General features: G+C 46.5%; 1 protein-coding gene across 1 annotated transcript in view; it reads left to right on the plus strand.

Annotated features, from left to right (window-relative positions):
- Positions 1–922: 922 nt before the first annotated feature.
- The window catches only part of Mmp20 (matrix metallopeptidase 20), a 40,022-nt gene continuing 21,317 nt past the window's right edge, over positions 923–19,627 (plus strand). The window contains exons 1-6 of the mRNA XM_041657791.1: positions 923–1,045; positions 8,648–8,895; positions 12,611–12,759; positions 14,740–14,865; positions 15,986–16,147; positions 17,166–17,307. Of these exons, the coding sequence (XP_041513725.1) occupies positions 923–1,045; positions 8,648–8,895; positions 12,611–12,759; positions 14,740–14,865; positions 15,986–16,147; positions 17,166–17,307 (950 nt within the window). The remainder of the gene's footprint in view (positions 1,046–8,647; positions 8,896–12,610; positions 12,760–14,739; positions 14,866–15,985; positions 16,148–17,165; positions 17,308–19,627) is intronic.

The raw sequence follows: 19,627 nt of genomic DNA on the forward strand, positions 1-19,627 counted from the left end.
AGGTGTTTTAGGCAGGCAAACTAACACAGCTTCACAAAGTTAAACAAATGCAACACACCTATGCATCATTAAACCAATGTTCCACAGCATAAACAAATGCAACACATCTTAAAGTCGTATTCTACAACACTCTGGTGTTATCTCATTGCAAAGTCTTCTGTTAGTTATGGTACCATGGTATAATGCATAGTTGCCTTGATGACTCGAGACCTTGTGTGTCTTAGAACCACCAGCAGCACTCTGAGAAACATTGTGGGAAATGCAGATACAGGATGCTGGAGGTTGGCTTCAGTGTGTAGACAACTCTATTGTATCATAATCCAACTACATTTTAAACATTTAACTTTTTCATTTTCAAAGTTGCATTTATTTATTTTATGTATGTATTCATGGGAGGGGGCATGCAGAAGGTGCTGTGACATGCATATAGAATTCAGAGGATCACTTGGAAGAACCAATTCTCTGCTTCTGCCATGCGGGTCCCTGGGACCCAGGTCATTAGGCCTGCCAGCAGACACAAGTAAAGGTTCAGTAGAGAGCCACAGGCCCCTATCTTTTCTGTAATCAGAATGGAAAGGGGATCCGAAGGCAGGGCTAACCAAATGGTTCCATTGGGTGGGATTCAGATCAATCAAGCTCACCCCAATTTGTGCACATAGCTAACAAGCTTCATTAAATGTGACCATTTCTCTCCTTTGTGACTGGGTCAGTCACAAAGAAGAAAGCTTTCCCTGGCCCTGTGCAGGGCTGTTACCCCATCATCAGAGAGAGACACCATCTGTGTAATTACCATTTGAGACATGAATCATCATTTGCAAAGCCCAGACCTGTGCAACTCTATAAAAGGAGCGCAGGTCCAGGGGCAGGGGTGCACTGTCTGCCACCCCCTGGGCTGACATATTTACCACGAGACCAAGAGGAAATGAAGGTGCTACCTGCCTCTGGCCTTGCTGTCCTTATCACAGCTCTAAAGTTTGCCACCGCAGTCCCCACCCTATTTGCAGCCACTCCTAGGACCTTCAGGAGCAGCTACCACCTCGCACAGGTTTGTGACTCTCCACCCCATCCCTCATCCTACTCCTAACCCAGAACACCCAACAGGGCATATGAGAAAGTCAACAAAAATCTATTAATGTCCACAGAAGTCTGATGAACCACACCATCTAAGATCCGTTCCTAGTGCTCTTAAGTGTGTGTGTTCCGTGGATGAATTCATGGCTGAGTAGATGTATCTGTGTAGATGTATCACATTATACAGAATATGAGTGGAGTTGTACAACATACAAAATTCAAAAACAAGGCTGTGAATTTAATGTTGAGTGCTCAGCATCCACATGGGAAAATTTTCTTAGGTTTGCATTTTGAAAAATGACTTTTGTGCTCCAGGTAGCATTACTCAGAATTTAAGACAGACCAAGCTTTCTTCTCACCAGAGGGTCTTTTCTCCCTCCTGTGCTTCTCCACAACCCTTACCTCAACTTCCCTTTCCCCCTTGTGGTCTCTTGCACCTGAATGGACTATGAAGGAACTGACTGTGGTGGAAAGGATAAACAATTATATTAGAATTTTGTAAAGATTTCATGGCTGGAAATCATCCCAAATACAGAGAAGTCAGTTAATGGAGAAGAGTGATCTTTAACCTGTAGGACCAGATCTCGGATGACAGAATGGCTAGCTACGGTGAAAGGTATTTGTAGATGTGTGCCTGGTTCTCCTGGGAGTCTGGTGAAAGTATAGCATGCACATGTACATCTCTGCCTGGGGGCTGCTATCTGGTCCGGCTAAGAGCTAGGCATCTGTCACCTATGCACCCTTGACTGTCCCTACCAATTGTTTTGACACTCGACCATTTGGGTTGATCAGTTTCTTTTACAACATGAGAGAATTCAGGGAACATTTGCAATAACAGCCCTGCATATGAATAAGCGAGTCCAGCTTGACAGTAGACACCCCCTCCCCAGAAGATGGGACACCCCCTCCCCAGAAGACGGCAACATCAAGAGTAGACGCCCACTTGAGCCAACTTTCTTCCTCTAGAGCCCATGTGTGATGAACTCAATTCAAAGTAGCTCCAGGCACTAAAATTTTAAATTGTGTTTTCCTGGTCCTTTTTCTCCATATGTAATTCCCCCTCCAGAAACTACAAAGCTTTTGTGGTACCCACTTCCTGACACACAGAGCAGGTGGTGCTCTACCAGAATAGATCTGAGCCAGTGGGGGTTCTGACATTAGTCAGACACTCTCCCAGCCAACCGTGGCCAGACCATTAGATTACAGGCTGTTGTCCGATAATGGTTGACTATGGTCTGCAGAAACCAAAAGGCAGCTCTTTACAGAGGAATTAACGTGGTCCCACTTGAAATAGGACTAAGGTCAGAAAGTTTTGGTCAAGTCATCTTTGCTAGTCTGGTCATCTGTGGGGTGGGGACGCATTTCAAAAGAATGGAGTGACTGAGGTGCTGAGGTCTGTTAGGACACTCTTATTTCATTCTCTATGTAAGCCTCTGTTGTACCTTCGGTACTGTGTCACCTGCCACACAGATGTTCCTGCTGCAGCAGGCCCAGGCACCTGCTCTGGAATGAGCATATTCTTTGAGAGTACACAAAGATGAGGGCAGATCTGTCATGCTAAACCCAAAAACTAGAAACAATTTATATGCGATCATGTAGCTTACAGAAATATCCATAGCATCAGCCTTGGGAGCTCACAGAATCCCAATGCAAACAAGCAGTGTCTATTGTTACTGGTGGCCTCTGGGCAGTATGAGCGCCAAAGCGCGGCTGAGAAGATAAGTCTGTCTCTTCTCTCACGGTGCTGACGGGAGAATGGCGGGACCGGAAGGAGGGTAAAGGGAGAAAGCAAACGTGTCTCTCACGTGCACAAGCTTATTTTAGAAAGTAGGAAGAGACACCGGAAAGAGACTGGCTGACTGGGACTGTGTCCCATCCAGGGAACCTCTCAGACAGTCACATCTGGGATGAGCCTCAGCTGTAGAATGAGCTTGTCCTGGAAAATCCTGGAGGCAGGGCAAGCTGGCAAAAGCATCCTTAAGTGCAGGAGTCCAGTGTAGAGGAGTGTGGGGTGTAATCACTGTGTGGCGGAGCTCAGAGACCATGAAAAACATGGGTAACTAGAAGGCATCTTCCACTCTGCTCTTTTCCTCAGAAACCGCTAGCTACGAAATAACAACCCAGACATCTGTGTCCCCAAACCCACAGACAAACATCTGCACTTGAGAACTTAAACAGTCCTTACTTCATTTATTTATAAATCCTTAAGTTCTGGGTTTGTTGATCTGCATTAGGGCTTTGAAATGATAGGATGGGGCAGTAGATGTAATATGGGTGGGCAGAGCTAGGAATACAGCTCAGTAGTCGAGCATTTGCCTACCGTACCCGAGGTCCTTCCTCCACTCCCCAGCATACACACAGTGAGGGAGGAAGAGGGGGAGAGTGACTACTTCATGGCTTGCTTTTTCAAACAGTGTAGATGTTTCTTGGTTTAGAGTGGTGCTGTGTCTTGATAACCTCACCGTAGGTCCCACAGCTTACCCAAAGCTCTTGCGCGGCGCACAGCACTCTGCGGTTAGCCGGCGTTGGCCTGGCTACTGTGTGGCTGTGAGCTGTGGTCATGGCCGAGGCTCGGGATCCAGAGAGAGCCGCACCCCACACTTCCAGTCTAGGGAAAGACCAAGAGGGAAACTTTGTAGTGCGGTTTGTATTGAGAGGGCATATCACCCTCGCACCTTCATAAAGTCAAAGCCCACTAGCCCAGCCTATCAGAACGTGGGCACCACCTGGTGCTGTTGACATGACGTCTAAAACAGCTTCTGGAGGGTCTCTCAACACAGTACTTACCACACGCTTATGAAAAATTAAACCATCCAAAAGAGGATCCTAGATTCTGGAGCCATTTGTACCACTTTCTTTTCTGTGACAAAGATTTTTCTAATTGCTATTATCTTTAAATTTTGGCTTCTATTTTTCTTGCTGAATATTATACCATAAAAACATTTTAGCTTTTAAACTATTTTCATAACTTTGAAGAGTTACAAACAGGGACTAAAGAGATGGCGGAGCTCTACTCTCGACATCCACATGGTAAAGAAACACATTGGTACCGTCTCAGTAGGGAAGACAGTCAGGAAGGCTGAAGCTGGCCAGAAAGCTAAAGTGGGAGGAATTCAAAGAATTGCCCTGGCCTGTTCTGTACAGCCTGCATTCAGATAGCGTCAAAGTCCTTACAAACCTCTTTTGATGACTCTGAGAGATAGGGGAAGAAAGCATACTCTGGCCGCTCCTCAAACCAGTGACTTGAGTCCTAAGATGTTGGCAGGGAGCCAGCAGAAACAGACCCTCTTAGCCTCGGCTACTTTTATTTGTCAAACATTAGACAAGAAGCAGGCAGAGGACAGTTGGAGTGAAGGCTGAAACTTAGTGATTTGAACCGTGTGGGCGGTGCAGGTGGGAGGACACCAGTAAGTCTGGAAACCTGTGACCCAAGGACAGCATCAAAGTAGTGGCCTATAAAACGGGACAGTTCCAAGTATACCTCTAAGTGCAAAATGGAACACCTTGACTGCAGAAAGAATGCCAAAGCCTTGTCAACAGCTCTGGCAAGAAAGTGCCCACAGCACAAGCCTCACCCTAACTCAGAACGAACGAGAGTCCTCCATAGAGGCATTCCTAACCCATTGCCTCAGGAATCACCATCTCCTTAATGTCATTGCAGTGACTTGGCTTTGTTCTTTTATTAAGTAGGAATAACTTCTGAGTTTATTTCATTAAAACTGACAGCTCTGATCCCATCTATTAAGTTCAGCCTTAAACTTTTAAAGCTGTAGGTTTGACAACCTGCGGAAAATTTAAAGGAAAAGAAAAACATTACAAGCATTGTGTAGCCTCATAGGAGAAAACATAAAAACCACAACCGAAAAAAGGAGATTCCCCTAGTTCCATCAGTAGCTTGTAGACACCGCTAATCCTTTTGTCTGTAGCTTTAAAATTAACTCGTTCTTACTGAGGGTGAGGTTGTGGCCAAGGCAAGCATGGGCTGCTTTTGGTTTTGAGGTTTTGGGGTTTTTAACTTTCTATTTATTCTTTGAGAATTTCATACATGCAAACAATATATTTCAACCACCTTCATCCCACCCTCCAAATCCACCCAGATCCTGTCAACATTCCCCACCCCAACCTCATACTTTCTCTTTTTAAAAAATATGTCCCTCTGAATCACTGCTCATACCTGTTGAAGGGGGGGTCACTTGTTTGTTCCTGACGGCTCGCCAGCTCAGACCCAAAATAATTACACAGAGACTGTATTAATTAAATTACTGCTTGGCCCATTTCTAGCATTCTGTGTATTGCCGCGTGGCTGTGGCTTACCGGGTAAGGTTCCATCCAGCTCCAGCAGGGCTACATTGCTTATCTCTACTCTGTCTTCCTTCTCCCAGCATTCAGTTTAGTTTTCCCTGCCTAGCTAAGTTCTGCTCTATCAACAGGCCAAGGCAGTTTCTTTATTCACCTATGGTATTCGCAGCATACAGAGGGGAATCCCACATCACATACCTTTCCAGGTATGGGGCTGTGCCAGGAGGCAGCAGGGCAGGGACTGCACCTCTTAGAATGCAGGCTCCCCTCCTATGCTAGGGTGGGAGTCCCAGGGCACCCTTTACCCCTGACCCAGATGATCCTGCTAGCATGTAAAATTTTCAGGGGTTTTAAGGACTTTCTGGCATTGGTTTTAGGGGGTTGCCCAGTGTTTGTACAGATTTATTATTTCTCTTGACTGTTGAGTCTTTAGTAACCTCTCCCTGGTCCCTGTGTCCTTGTTTGTGACAATGGCACTTTAACAACAGTAAATGCCGGGTTTGCCGAATTTACCATAAATACCCCCCTTCTAAGGTTACATCTCATAAAGCAGACATCAGAAGGTCGAGTCTAGCACATTCTCAAACAATGTGGGGAGGGGGGAAATCCTTGAAACTGAAACCATCGCAGAAATACTGAGCATCAGGAATTAGACGCAGTTCCCTGTTCTCCGAGGAGCATAACTGAGACATCACCTCAAGCTGCCATAAACTAGAAGTCCTCAATGCAGCTTCAGCCTCAGAAAGAAAGAGGAAATGAAAAGAAAAGAAAAACAAAGAAGCCCTGAGCACAGATGGAGCCAGAAACATAATTTCCCTGAAGGTCAGTGTTCCTCATCCGAGTTGAAAGTCCTAAAATTTTAAAAAATGTTTCAGATCTATTTTTATTTGTGTGTGTTTGGATGCATGTGTGCCACACACATGTGCTCACAAAGACCCAAAGAGAAAGTCAGATCTCCTCGAGCTGGCGGTACAGACAGTTGGGAACCATCCAAACTGGGTGCCAGGAACCAAACTCGGGTCCTCTGGAAGAGCAACAGCAGCACTCTTAGCTCCTTAGCCAAACTTCCCAAGGGCTGTTCCCCGGCAAAGTCACCTCCTCTGGGGACGGGAGAGAGGAAATGGAACATGAACTGTAACAACGGCCGACGTCACCACAGAAAACGTATGGAGCACGAAAGGGAAAGGCAGAGTCGCCTGCAGTTGCCCTGTGCACAGACGACGGCACTGGCACTCAGGCCTCGCCGCCTCCCGTCATTGCTCACTGTATACACGTTCTTTACTTCCGAAACTGCAGGACTCCAACACAGATTTCTCTTCCCTTTTATTCTGTGTGTTGTTGTTCCATTGAGAACATTCTCTATGCCAGTAAATATTTTTTAAAGATATGATCTTAGTATATACTTAGCTTTGGTTCACATGGATATATGATAATCTTTCTAACAAATCGCCCGTTGTAGGTGGGATGTGGCCCAGCAGTAGGGCACTTGCACAGCACGCCAGTGTCTCCAGGTTCACACCCTAAAAACAAACGTATACCGCTTGCTTGCAACATTTAAATATATCTAGTATATGTTAGTATACTAGGCATAATTTATAAATAGTTAAGTCTATGGTTAATGTAGAGATAAATGTTTTTATTTATTTATAGAATTTTTATAAAGTTATAAAATATAAAAATTTGCACACAATAAATAATCAACTAAACTTAAATGTAGGATTCTAACTCTCTGGCCACAGTGGGCAGGGAAAATTCCTGACCCAAATATGGGCCTCCACTATGCATTTGTGCGATCCTGTGCAGTTCAGGTGGCCCTGCTCCCAGGGGAATATCCACACAGCAGGGTGATCAAGGTATCCTGTGTGGGTGAAACCTGGTAGTGCAGGGAGGAGCTAATGTTTTTTTTACTCGTTGAGTATTTCATACACGTGTGTGATGTATTTTGATCATATTCATTACTGCTCCTCCCCAACTCCTGGATTCTTCCCAATCTCCCTCCCAACTTCATGCCCTGTATTTTTTTCCTCTGTCTCCTTTTTGTTGCCCTCTGAGTCCAGCTGGTACTGCTCACGTGCACAGAGGTGTGGGCCACCACTGGAACACGTCAACCTACAAGGAGGCTTGCCTCTAAGGAAAGTGATCCCCTTCTCTCAGCAGCCATCACGGGACTCATATGCTTCTCCTGCATCCCTGCTGCAGTGTTGACTGGCTTGGTTCTGTGTTACAGGCAGGGGTCCCATCACGTCCAAAGGACTCTGTTGCACCTTACTCCTCCTGGGACTCTGTCTCCTCCAGTCTTCCGACCCCCTGCTCCATAATGTTCCCTGAGTCTCATATGCAAGAAGCCTAATAATTTATGGCTCATTTTCTTGCCTCAGAGGGTAGTGAGCCTGTTTCAGGAAACCACCCTATAAAAAGAAAGCTCACCCACAACCCACCAAAACTAGTTAAGATCTCCAGTCCATACAGTGGCTTCTTTGTGTCTCTTGGGGGGAAAAAAAACCTACTTATTTCACATTATACATTATGTGTTCTATATTACATGATTAAGAATGACATACCAACATCAACCTGTGGTTTCCACATGAGCCCATACAAGCAAGTATGCCCGCACACACATGTGTATACCACACACACACGCAAAAGCTGTAGGGGAGGAGAACGGTCTACAAAAGTAATCACTAATAAGTTTTGGCAAACATGTTTCATCTATGCAAATACGTCAAAGTTTTTAAAATAAGAAGACATACCCTATTTATATGAGGACTATTGCACCCTGCCCCAGCTGAGTAAGGGTGCGTAGGGGCGCTCACCAACCACACCACCAGCTGAGTAGGGGTGCGTAGGGGCGCTCACCAACCACACCACCAGCTGAGTAGGGGTGCGTAGGAGCGCTCACCAACCACACCACCAGCTGAGTAGGAGTGCATAGGGGTGCTCACCAACCACACCACCAGCTGAGTAGGGGTGCGTAGGGTGCTCACCAACCACACCACCAGCTGAGTAGGGGTGCGTAGGGGCGCTCACCAACCATACCACCAGCTGAGTAGGGGTGCGTAGGGCGCTCACCAACCACACCACCAGCTGAGTAGGGGTGCGTAGGGCGCTCACCAACCACACCACCAGCTGAGTAGGGGTGCGTAGGGCGCTCACCAACCACACCACCAGCTGAGTAGGGGTGCGTAGGGTGCTCACCAACCACACCACCAGCTGAGTAGGGGTGCGTAGGGCGCTCACCAACCACACCACCAATGTGTCAGCCTGCTCTCCCTTTCAGGACTACCTTGACAAGTATTACACACACAAAGGAGGCCCCCAGGCCGGTGAGATGGTGGCGAGACAAGGCAACCCCATGGTCAGGAAGATTAAGGAGCTGCAATCTTTCTTTGGCCTCCAAGTCACTGGGAAGTTGGACCCGAGTACCATGAATGTGATCAAGAGGCCTCGCTGTGGCGTCCCTGATGTGGCCAACTACCGCCTCTTCCCAGGTGAACCCAAATGGAAAAAAAATATTTTGACATACAGGTAATGAGATTGAGTCTTTCCCAATTCAAAGAGAAAGACGCGCCTCACCTTCTCCTTTTCTTCCCAAACTCTCTTGCTCTTGATCTGTGGGGAAGGCAGAACCCACAACAGCCATGAGAAAGAGTAGAATCTCTCCAGCTGTCTTCTCGAAAATCTAATCTCAGGATAGCTGTCCATCTCTCCATTACAGACCTGACCAGCTAAGATTAAAGTAGCCCTTGGGTAGGACTGATAACCTTTTAATCTGGCCAGTTGGGCTCGGCTACTCAATCAAATGAGAGACTAGAAGCCAAGTGAGACACCACCTCAGAAAAAGCATGGATGTCTCGTGAGAAACAACACTGGAGTTTGGCCTCCACCCTCACCCCACCCTTTCCCACACATACACTGCCAAAGACTCATTAATAATATTCATTCACCAATTCCACAAATCATTTGCTGATGATTTTGGCTAATATAGGCACTCAGTTTGTGGAATATAAAGGTGCACGGATCATCCTTCTCCTTTCTGGTCTTTAGGGGGAGACAGACATGAACAAGGAGAAAGAGTTGTCCTCACAGGCCCTCAGTGGGCTCTGGGGCAGCAGAGGGGGAGCTATCTGGCTGGCCAGTCATACAGAAGTGGCTCCTGACCCTGATTTGAAGCCAGTTGCACCTTCAAGTCCCGTTTACCCATGGTGCCTGCCTGGTACTGCCCCATCATCTGGTATCTTCCTGTTTAGACAGAGGAGGCCGCCCAACAGGAGCTTTGGTTCTTCCTTCCTGAGCTCTCAGTAGAGAGAGCAAATTTCCTGCTCTAGATTCCTTGATCCACTCCAGGGCTCATTTAGAGGATAGCCCAACCTAAAGAGCATCACCCAGGGTGCCCACTCCTCAGCCTCAGTGACCCTGAAGGAGGTGGGTGGCGCTGTCAGGCTTGGGCCTCACATAGGCCTAGTGGGTATATCGTTGGGTGGTTCTATGCCAGATTTTTGTACCTACCAACCAAGCTGAGTGAGATGGACCCTCGTGTTGCCAGTCCCAGTGCCCAAGCACACTAGTGAAGTGCAGGAGAGGGCATGGCAAGGGAGTGGTGGAACTGAGGCTGGGGAGGCAGCTGAACAGTAAGCTAGCTTTGGGGAAGGCCAGGATCTGGATTCTGTGGGCTCCAGGATCTGGATCCCGTTACATTGCCAGGACCAGAACACTTGGATGAGACCTGGAGATGAGCAGGGTTGTGTTGCTGCACACTTCAGCAGGTGGGAAGAAGACAGTTTCCTTGCTACAGCAGGAGCCAGCTGCAATGGCAGGGATTCTGGGGTTTATCGTTATGTTCCCAAGAGCTTCCTGGGCTTCTTGATACACAATGATGTAACTTTACAAGTAGAGTGTATTTTAAAACAGAGCTAACCAGAATATATTACTTCCTACTTTTCCGTTTTCCCCCTACCTAGATTCACAAGCTTATCCGTGTCTATTTTACCTGACTAATCTCCTCACTCCACAGTGGCCTCTTGACTGTTGCCAATGTGGTATCCCTGATGGTCGGGCACTATTTACAATACAAAAACCAGCAAGCCGTGCTGGCCAGAGTCATGTGTTCCCTGGTGAAGGAGATTGTTAAACCCTTCTGACAAACCTGGTGATCCCACACAAGACAAGAAGTTGGTGGGGACTTTTGTTACCTGCTATTAGAGGCCCCGTCCACAAGGTGCCACTCAGGCCAAAGAAATCAAAGCAATGGGGTAGCCTAAGAAAAGTTCACCACAGTCTGAGAAACAACTACAGTTTAAGCTCTTAGAGGGAAAAAAAGATAAATTCATGACATCTTTTCATAATTCTTTCAACTGTGTCCTAGAATTTTATGATGTTGCTATGCACAGTTAACAGCAGGGTCGTGAATGTCGGAATAACTCCCGTAACTAACATAGCTGATGCACATGGAAGGCAGGAAGCACACAGAGTGCTCCTGGGCACAGCCTGGAAAGCAGACAGAGCAGGACTGGGCTCCCCCTAACCACAAAGTGCAGGCCTTGATCATCATCATTACCCACTGCCTGGGCCTGAGAGGACGAGATAACACACCGCGTTAAAAAGTGCTGAGAGCCCAGTCTGGCACGGAGCTCATCTCCAAAGAACACTGCCTTCACACCATCAGCTCATGGTTTTCAATCCGTAGACCCCAGGTCAGGATTTTCTCCACTTCCCTTTCTCTTGTGTTATTCTTTTCCCCATCCTTCTCTTGGCTGTCTCAGCTACACCATCAACTCAAGGACACAGTTGCTCCGCCTGTATCGAGAGGGAATGACGAGGTATTGTCTAGCCTGGGCCTAAACCATAGGACTGTATGACAGAGGGGTGTGAGTATTTTTAAATCATTAAATGGTCCAGAACTGAACAATTTTCCCTCTCCTTTCTTGGTCTTTATTTTGAGTACCCTAGGATTTTGGTCTTGTGTGCTAGCTCAGATCATATCACCTGTATGAGAATGATCTAAGAAACTTGCTAAAGTACAGATTTCAAAACTAAGCCAGTACATTCAACAAGCTTGCTAGACTGTTGTCACGGACCCTAAAGTTTGAGAGTCCTAGGATATCCTAAACAGCTAGCCTTTGTTCTTCCATTTGCCAAGTACCTGCATTTGGCAAATGTGTCTGTCTGTGTTAGACACGAGTCAAAGCTAGAGAAAAGGCTGTGGCCTCAGATCTACCTCCAAAGTCGGCTGCTGAACATCTGCCTCCTCATTTTGCAGCCATTATTCCAGCCCAGTCCAGAGTCCCAGGTGAAATTCTTTCCCCCCTTTCACTGCTAGCAGAACTCCAATCTCTGGGCTTCAGCACAGAGGGAACCCTGGGATCCAGCAACTCTGCACTTGTCTCCAGAAAAACCTCTATGCTCTTCTAAGTTGTCCCCTGGACTCTCCCAAGAGAGCTCAGGCCTCTTCTCACCCCAGTGAGCATTCTGTTCTAGGCTAACAAATCCTTTCAAGGAAAGCACACAAAGGGCTGGAGAGATGATTCAGCAGTTAAAAGCACCTGCAGAAGATCAGGTCCAATTCTCAGTACCCACAAGGCGACTCACAGCCCTCTGTAACTCCAGTTCCCTAGGGATCGATGCCCTCTGCTGGCTATCATGAGCATTGCACACATTATGCACAGACAATACATGCAAGCAAAAAACACCAATACACATACAATAAAAACAAACCTTTTAAAAAGCAAATTTTAAAAATTTTAAAAGAAACTGTGCCTCTCTGTCTCTCCTGTGTCTGTCTGTTTGTCTCTCTCTCTCTCTCTCTCTCTCTCTCACACACACACACACACACACACACACACACACACTTACAGGCCACTCTCCAACCCTGGGGAAATTCCATTGACCTTTGATAAAGAATTGAAGTAGCAAACCCTCCAACAACGAGAACTAACCGTTCAAAAGTCCAGGGCTGGATGTCTCTGCCTTCTAGGTCTCTCTGTAGTGTCCTGTTGGACAAGAAACAATCCGGGATGTTACAAAGCAGGGCAAGAACTACTGATTCAGGAAAAAGAAAACAAAAAACAAATTGTGCCATGGAGACCCAGGCCTGTGGTCTGTGCCATGGAGACCCGGGCCTGTGCTCTGTGAGCAGTCTATGCTATGGAGAGCCGGGCCTGTGGTCTGTGAGCAGCCCGGGCAGTTCCTCTGCCTGTCTGTTTGGGAGCAGTCACTGAAACACATCTGCTTTTCCTTTGTCCAGAGTCTCTAAGTACACACCTTCCATGAGTCCTGCTGAGGTGGACAAGGCTGTGGAGATGGCCCTGCGTGCCTGGAGCACCGCCGTCCCTCTGAACTTCGTTAGGATAAACTCTGGGGAAGCAGATATCATGATATCTTTTGAAACTGGAGGTACTGTACTGTTTCTTGGGTTCTTTGCCCCGAACTTGCTCCTTTGACAGACTTAAGGCTTGATCAGCTCAGGGCTTCATCCCATAGCACTGGGATGGGTAAAGGCGGGGGCAAAGATGAGCATCCCTTCAGAAGGCAGGATAGAGCAGTCTCAGCACTGTCTGAGCTACTCTTTCACTGTGGCTCCACCCCAGGAGAGGACAGTTCGATCAGCTTTAGTTTCCTACTGACTAGGGGGCCAGACGACTCCAGGGTTTCCCATAACAATGTTTATCACTATTACCTGGTTTCATAGTGCCCAATATTCTTCTAGCTGGAGTCCCCTCTAAGGAAGTCAATTCCCCAGGGACCCTGTGGTCGCCACCCCTGTGCAATAGTTACAGAGGTAGCATTCAGGGCCCACCCTGCTTAAACACTACTCTTGGGAAGTGCATGTGCGTTTTCCTCTACCTGCCTGCTACTCCATTTTCTCCCCTGCAGAGAAACCCTTGCAGGAAACAGAAGAAACAGGATGCCCCTAAAACACTCCCCTCCTCCACTTACAGCAGTGAAGATGAATGTCACTCCCTCTTCCCCTGCCCAGATAATGCTGCTAAGTGCCCAAGACAGTCTGAGCCCTGAGCTTATTCCAGTCTGGTGTTGCTACAGGGAATGTGCTTAGGAGGGAGGGGAGGGGAGGCCAAGGGAGCCATGAAATGGCCTTGAGTGGAAGGTAGCCTTTGGCAGGTCCTGTTCCTGCCAGGCATCAAGGGCACTTGGTGAAATGGCAGGACATTGTGAGTCAGGGTAAGTTCAGGGTACATGGAATTGATTTGCGATTCCTTGTCTTTCAAGCTGGTCTTCTGTCTCCTAGCACAAAGGCTGCCTAGAAACCAGCCAATCTCCCTTCCACTTCTCAGAACACACAGACCTGATGGAACTGCATCAAATGAGAGCTGAGAAATAGCATACTGAATCCGGGGGTGGGGCTTTAAAAACGATAAACAGGGCCAGTGAGGTGACTGGGCCAGCAAAGCCCTTGCTGTCAAGCCTGGTAGCCCAGGTCGATCCCAAAAACCTGCCTGGTGGGAGGAGAGGACCGGCTCCCTGTGTTGTCCTCTGATCTCCACATAACAGTGAGTACAGCCACTCTCTCTCACACACAAAGTAAATACATTTAAAACTAACAAATTAATAAAATGAAATACAAATACCAATTTTTAAGTAAACGAAAAATCGAGCACTGTCACCAAAATTCTGAGAATTCAAGAGCAGTAGCTTCTGTCCATCCTTCAGATGGTTTCTGTCGAGTCATGATGCTGCTAACTACAGAGGGCAGAACAAAGCGCCAAAGGCCCCGGGTACCGGGATTTCCCCGACCACCTTTTCTTTCATAGACTTTACATGTGCAGCTATCAAAATTACAAAGACATTTTCTTTTGATTTTTTTGCACTTAAATTATGTTATGCCATGCAAACAGAAAGCACACTTTCAGTTTACTAAACCCTTTCAGAGGAATTGGACTTTGCTGACAGGTTTATATTGTAATCAGTCAGTGGGCCTGGCTGCTACCAAATGTCCCTCAGTTCTTTCTCCTTCTGTAATCTGTGTTGTGTGACCATCTACCATATGCTGTGTGTTGTGATGAAAACCATTAGCACAAAGATTGCCTGTTTGCAACGCATCTTTGAAGTACAAAATAATCTTTCTATTTTTCAATTCCATGACCCTTGACCTTTTCTATACTTAAGAATGAGTATTAATGCCAGGGAAATGACGTGGCAGTTAAGAGCACTTGTGCTGCAACTACGCCCTCTTCTGGCCTCCTTGGGCACTGCACACATGAGCACATACTCCCACAGGGAGTACACACATAATTTAAAAAGGTCTTTCAAAGATAAATATTGAAAAGCTCATTTAAGGGCCAACGCTGTTGAGAATGTTGATCGCCTTCTGCCCAGAATTACTATGCCTTGATATGATTGATGTTTCCCACTTAGATCACGGGGATTCCTACCCATTTGATGGGCCTCGAGGGACTCTGGCCCATGCATTTGCACCTGGAGAAGGCTTGGGAGGAGACACGCACTTCGACAATGCTGAGAAGTGGACTATGGGGATGAACGGTATATATGCACAATTCACCATAACCTGGAAACTATTGTACCTTCTTCTGGGCTCCATCATGAAACCTTGAGGTTCAACGTCCCAAGCTACCCTTTAACTAGGGGGCTGGGTAGGAAAAACAAGTAAGCCAAAAATCCAGAAGGGAACCTACAGGGGAAGACCTTCCTACTATGATGCTATAGATTTGCCTGCTCTCTGTTTCTTGGCATTTAATCCACAGAGCCAATCCCATCCCAGTGCACAGCTTACTTCTTGTTCAGATGTATAAAACTATAGTTTTTTTACCTGCATGTGGAAATGACCCCACGAAATGAATTAGTACTCTCCTGAGGAGTGTGATGGGGGAGGGGGTGTAAAGTTCCCAGCATGCCATGCAGGTCATCTGAGTGTGAAACACAATGAAAGAAGAAGCTGGTACACCCCACACACTTAGGATAGTCATTAGAAATCCTGCTTTGATGTCAAGTAAATTAAAATCTCAATTCCTGGTTCCACCGATTGTTGACTGTAACCATGGGTAAATTATTTTGACTCTGTGAATCTAGTTTCCTCAAGCACTGACTGAAATGGTAACTGTGTATACCACTGAGCTGTGTGAAAACAGACGCATTTTAGAGCCGAAAGCTAACCTTCCTATAACTGAATTCAGCTTGGTGTGTGAGCCCAATTTCCTTATAGCAGAAGATAATTTGATTGCATTGGACTACATTCCATTTCTATCCAGTGATTTTTTTCATATAACCAATTTATAGTATAAAAGGGGGTAGGCTGTAACAGAAGGTGACTCTAGGACTTAAAATCCAATGCTGTACACTACTGCAAATTTCATCACCGCTCCTAACTGCCAGACCCTTTGTTATCCACTATCACACATTGCTGGCAATGGGAGAATGGACTGTTTTACATTTCCCTCTGCCCCCCTTCCCCCAAAGGGTGAAGGAACCAAAAGAGACTAAAGACAGGAAAGCCAAGTACTAGACTTGTCTCCCAACCTTTGAGTCCCATTATGAAAGGAGAGCTAGCTGTGATGTGGCACAAATTCTCCTGGGACAAGCTGAGGAAACACAACTGTGTTGACGCCCTTGCTCTCTCTCTCTCTCTCTCTCTCTTGCTGTTTAGGGTTCAATTTATTCACCGTCGCTGCTCACGAATTTGGCCATGCTCTAGGCCTGGGCCACTCCACAGACCCGTCAGCACTTATGTACCCAACTTACAAGTACCAGAACCCCTATAGGTTCCATCTCCCTAAGGACGACGTGAAAGGAATTCAAGCACTATATGGTATGATTTCTTCACTACCTCTCACCCCTGGTTAGAGAGTACAATTTCCCAGGACTTAGCTGCATCAACAGAGATGAAGCTAGAGCCACATCTGCCTATAAAGAGTGTGTGCACCAGAGAAAGCACTGCTGTCTTGTCTTTCCTCCAGAGTATCCTGGCTCTAAAAAGCCAAGGAAAATGGTCCATTTCCTATTTTCCAAAGCAAAAAATTATGCATTGGAAGATGGAAGGTGGTGATTATAGTTTATAGTTTATACAAACACACACACACATTGACAGATAAGGGGTCTTAGCTCCCAAAAATAGTGATAATGATGCTAATAACTCTATCACTCAACCATATAGATAATCTGTGGAGTATGATACCTGCTTACACTTGTCATTTATGTCCTTTTCATGGCAAGTTTGTATAAACTCTAATTTCATTGAAGTAAAAGGTAGCAGGGATCTTAAGGCATCTTTAGCTACCATTTGGTTGTGCATAACAGTAAAAAATAGCAACATCTTCTTACGGACTATTTTCATTAATTCTCTGAGAATTTCACATAAGTGTACAATGTTTTTTGATTCTAGTCACTTCCCATACCGCCCCAACTCATCCCATACACACACGGGCTTCCAAACCCTGCTACCAACTCCGTGCCATCTTTGGTTTTTATAATGCACTAAATCCAAATTGTACCGCCTGTGTACCGGAGCAAAGACACCAAAGTCCACGCCCATGGCAAACTGGCTTTCCAGGAGTCCTCAGCTGCTGGTATTTTCAGGTATTACTTAAGTTTTACACAATATTCATAGGTAGGTTCTGCTGGTAGCACTCCCAATTTACAACTGATGTAACCAAGGCTGTAGGAAGTTAAATTGTTTTATGTCACACAACTAACAGGTAGAGATGCTGAGACTCAAACCCAGGTCTGCCTGCCATTGGCAGCCATTTCCTTATGGTATTCTAAAGTTCTCAAGAGTAGAAGTGGACATGCTCTGAGTTGCTGGCATTGTTTTACACTTTGAATCCTAGGACCCCGGAAGACATTCCCAGGAAAGCCCACCATGCCCCATATCCCGCCTCACAAGCCATCCCTCCCTGACCTCTGTGACTCCAGCTCATCCTTTGACGCTGTGACGATGCTGGGAAAGGAGCTTCTGCTCTTCAAGGACAGGTGAGCCCAAGACTTCCCCGGCCTCAGCCACGCCAACCAATGTTGTTGTCTCACTGACTGAAGACCACGCAGACATGCTACATTGATGGGAAGTAGGCCAGGCAGTGGGGTCTGGGATGCACAGCCGCTGTGAATGAAGACTGGCTGAGGTCTGGATGCTTTGCTGAGTGTGTTCCTAATAGTGCCATCTTTGTTCTAACTGCTTTCATGATAAAGATTAGAATCCCCAAAGGCAGCAGCTTGTCTCCCAGGCAACAGTCCAGGTGTAGTGGGCTACTGTTTGTTGGTATGTGTCTAGTGAGAGGAACAGTAAAAGGCTCTTTATCTGTGAATGACAATTAGCTAGTTGGACAGTTGAGCAGACTGGTAAATGCGTAGATGGTAGGTGGGTGGACGCATGCATGCATGGGTGATCAAATGCTACACACACAGGTGGGTATTTCTAACGAAAAGCTCTTCCTAAATGCCCCATTCCCCAGGCCTCCAGGGTTTTCAGTGTCAGTCGGCTGTCTTCTGTCCCCTTACTCTGACTACTGAGAGAGTTTCACAATTGCCCTCATGAGGTCTCCGTGACTCCATGAAGGAAAATAGAAACATAGCAACATTCACCCATATTCTTTCCTTTACTGAAGAGGAAATTTAATAGTAATAAAATATAGAGAGGACCCCAGGAACATGTATGTAACTTTGTCTTCATTGGGAAAGGTGTCCAATTGAGTACTTGGGTATGAAGTACTATCATACTGTCAAACATTGCAGAAGTAGGTCTGCCTTGGCACACCTCATGAGAAAAAACATTCAAAAAGCATTGCAAGGGCAGGGACATAGCTCAGGGTGTAGAGTGTTTTCATACCATACACAGGGCCCTGGATTTAATCTCTGGTACCTTGTAAACTAGGCAGGATGGTAAACACCTGTAACTCCAGCCCAGGAGGTAGAGACAGGAAGATCAAAAATTCAAGGTTATCCTTGGCTATATATAATGGATTTTGAGACCAACCTAGAATACTGAAAACTGTTCCAATTTATTTTTTCATCATTACAAGACAGCTCAGAAGGCAGAGCCGTGTGCAGGAGTGAGGACGTGCTCAGGAGGAGAGCTATGAACAGGAGTGGGGATGTGTACAGCAGGAGAGCTGTGTGCGGAAGTGAGGATGTGTGCAGGGGTGAGGATGTATACATGAGGAGAGTCGTGTGCAGGAGTGGGGATGTGTACAGGAGGAGAATCATGTGCAGGGGTGAGGGCGTGTGCACGAGTGTGCAGGGGTGAGGATGTGTACAGGAAGAAAGCCATTTGCAGGAGTGAGGATGTGTACAGGAGGAGAGCCATGTGCAGGGGTGAGGGTGTGTGCAGGGGTGAGGGTGTGTGCAGATGTAAGGGTGTGTTCAGGAGGAGAGCCATGTGCAGGCGTAAGGGTTTGGGCAGGACTGAGAAGGTGTACAGGAGAGCTATGGGTAGGGGTGAGGGATGGAGGAAAGCAGGTGGTGAGGAGCTAGCTTAGACTAGTTTTGATGTCTTAAGAATCCAGACAAAAAGACAGTTGGTGAGCCAAGACCACTGACTCTGTCACTGCCGAGCTCTCTCTCCTGTCTGAGGATGGGCCCTGCCTTCTCTTCATGAGTCTTGGCTTATGAGGCTGCATGCCCTGCTCCTCTCATGGGTGTAGACTGTTAGACCTCCGAAGCCAACTCCTGACTTCCTAACCCACGCCACTCCCACGCCTGCAGTTATAAGTCCACTCACAGCTTCTGTGAACTAAACAATGAATGCATGGTTGACTGGGGGGCCTCTGAAGCAAGTGACTAATAAACCCCCAAATGAACACCTTCTCGTCCACAGATGTGCTGGTACGTAACTCAAAGCTTTCAGGAACAAGTTTCGAAGGAAACTACTGGTAAACATTGTGCTGAAAACTTCCATAGTAATACCCTTCTCTTCAGACCATGTAAACCTTTCAAATTTTGTATAGTGTCAATTAATAATTAAAACGTTGTAGAATAAAACATGTCTTTAAAAATTTTATATAAATAATCATAAGTGCCTTCAGGTTCATAGAGCACTTTCTTTTTTAAGACCCCTTTATTCTTTTTTATTTTAAATTTTTTATTGACAAAAAGAAAAAAAAAGTTTCCACCTCCTCCCAGCCTCCCATTTCCCTCCCCCTCCTCCCACCCTTCTCCCCCTCCCCCCACTCCTCTCCCCCTCCCTCTCCAGTCCAAAGAGCAGTCAGGGTTCCCTGCCCTGTGGAAAGTCCAAGGTCCTCCCCCCTCCGTCCATGTCTAGGAAGGTGAACATCCAAACTGGCTAGGCTCCCACAAA

Source organism: Microtus oregoni, unplaced genomic scaffold, assembly GCF_018167655.1.
Source record: "Microtus oregoni isolate MIOR12 unplaced genomic scaffold, Mior012 000008F_ref0000371, whole genome shotgun sequence".
In the NCBI taxonomy this organism is placed as follows: Eukaryota; Metazoa; Chordata; class Mammalia; order Rodentia; family Cricetidae; genus Microtus; species Microtus oregoni.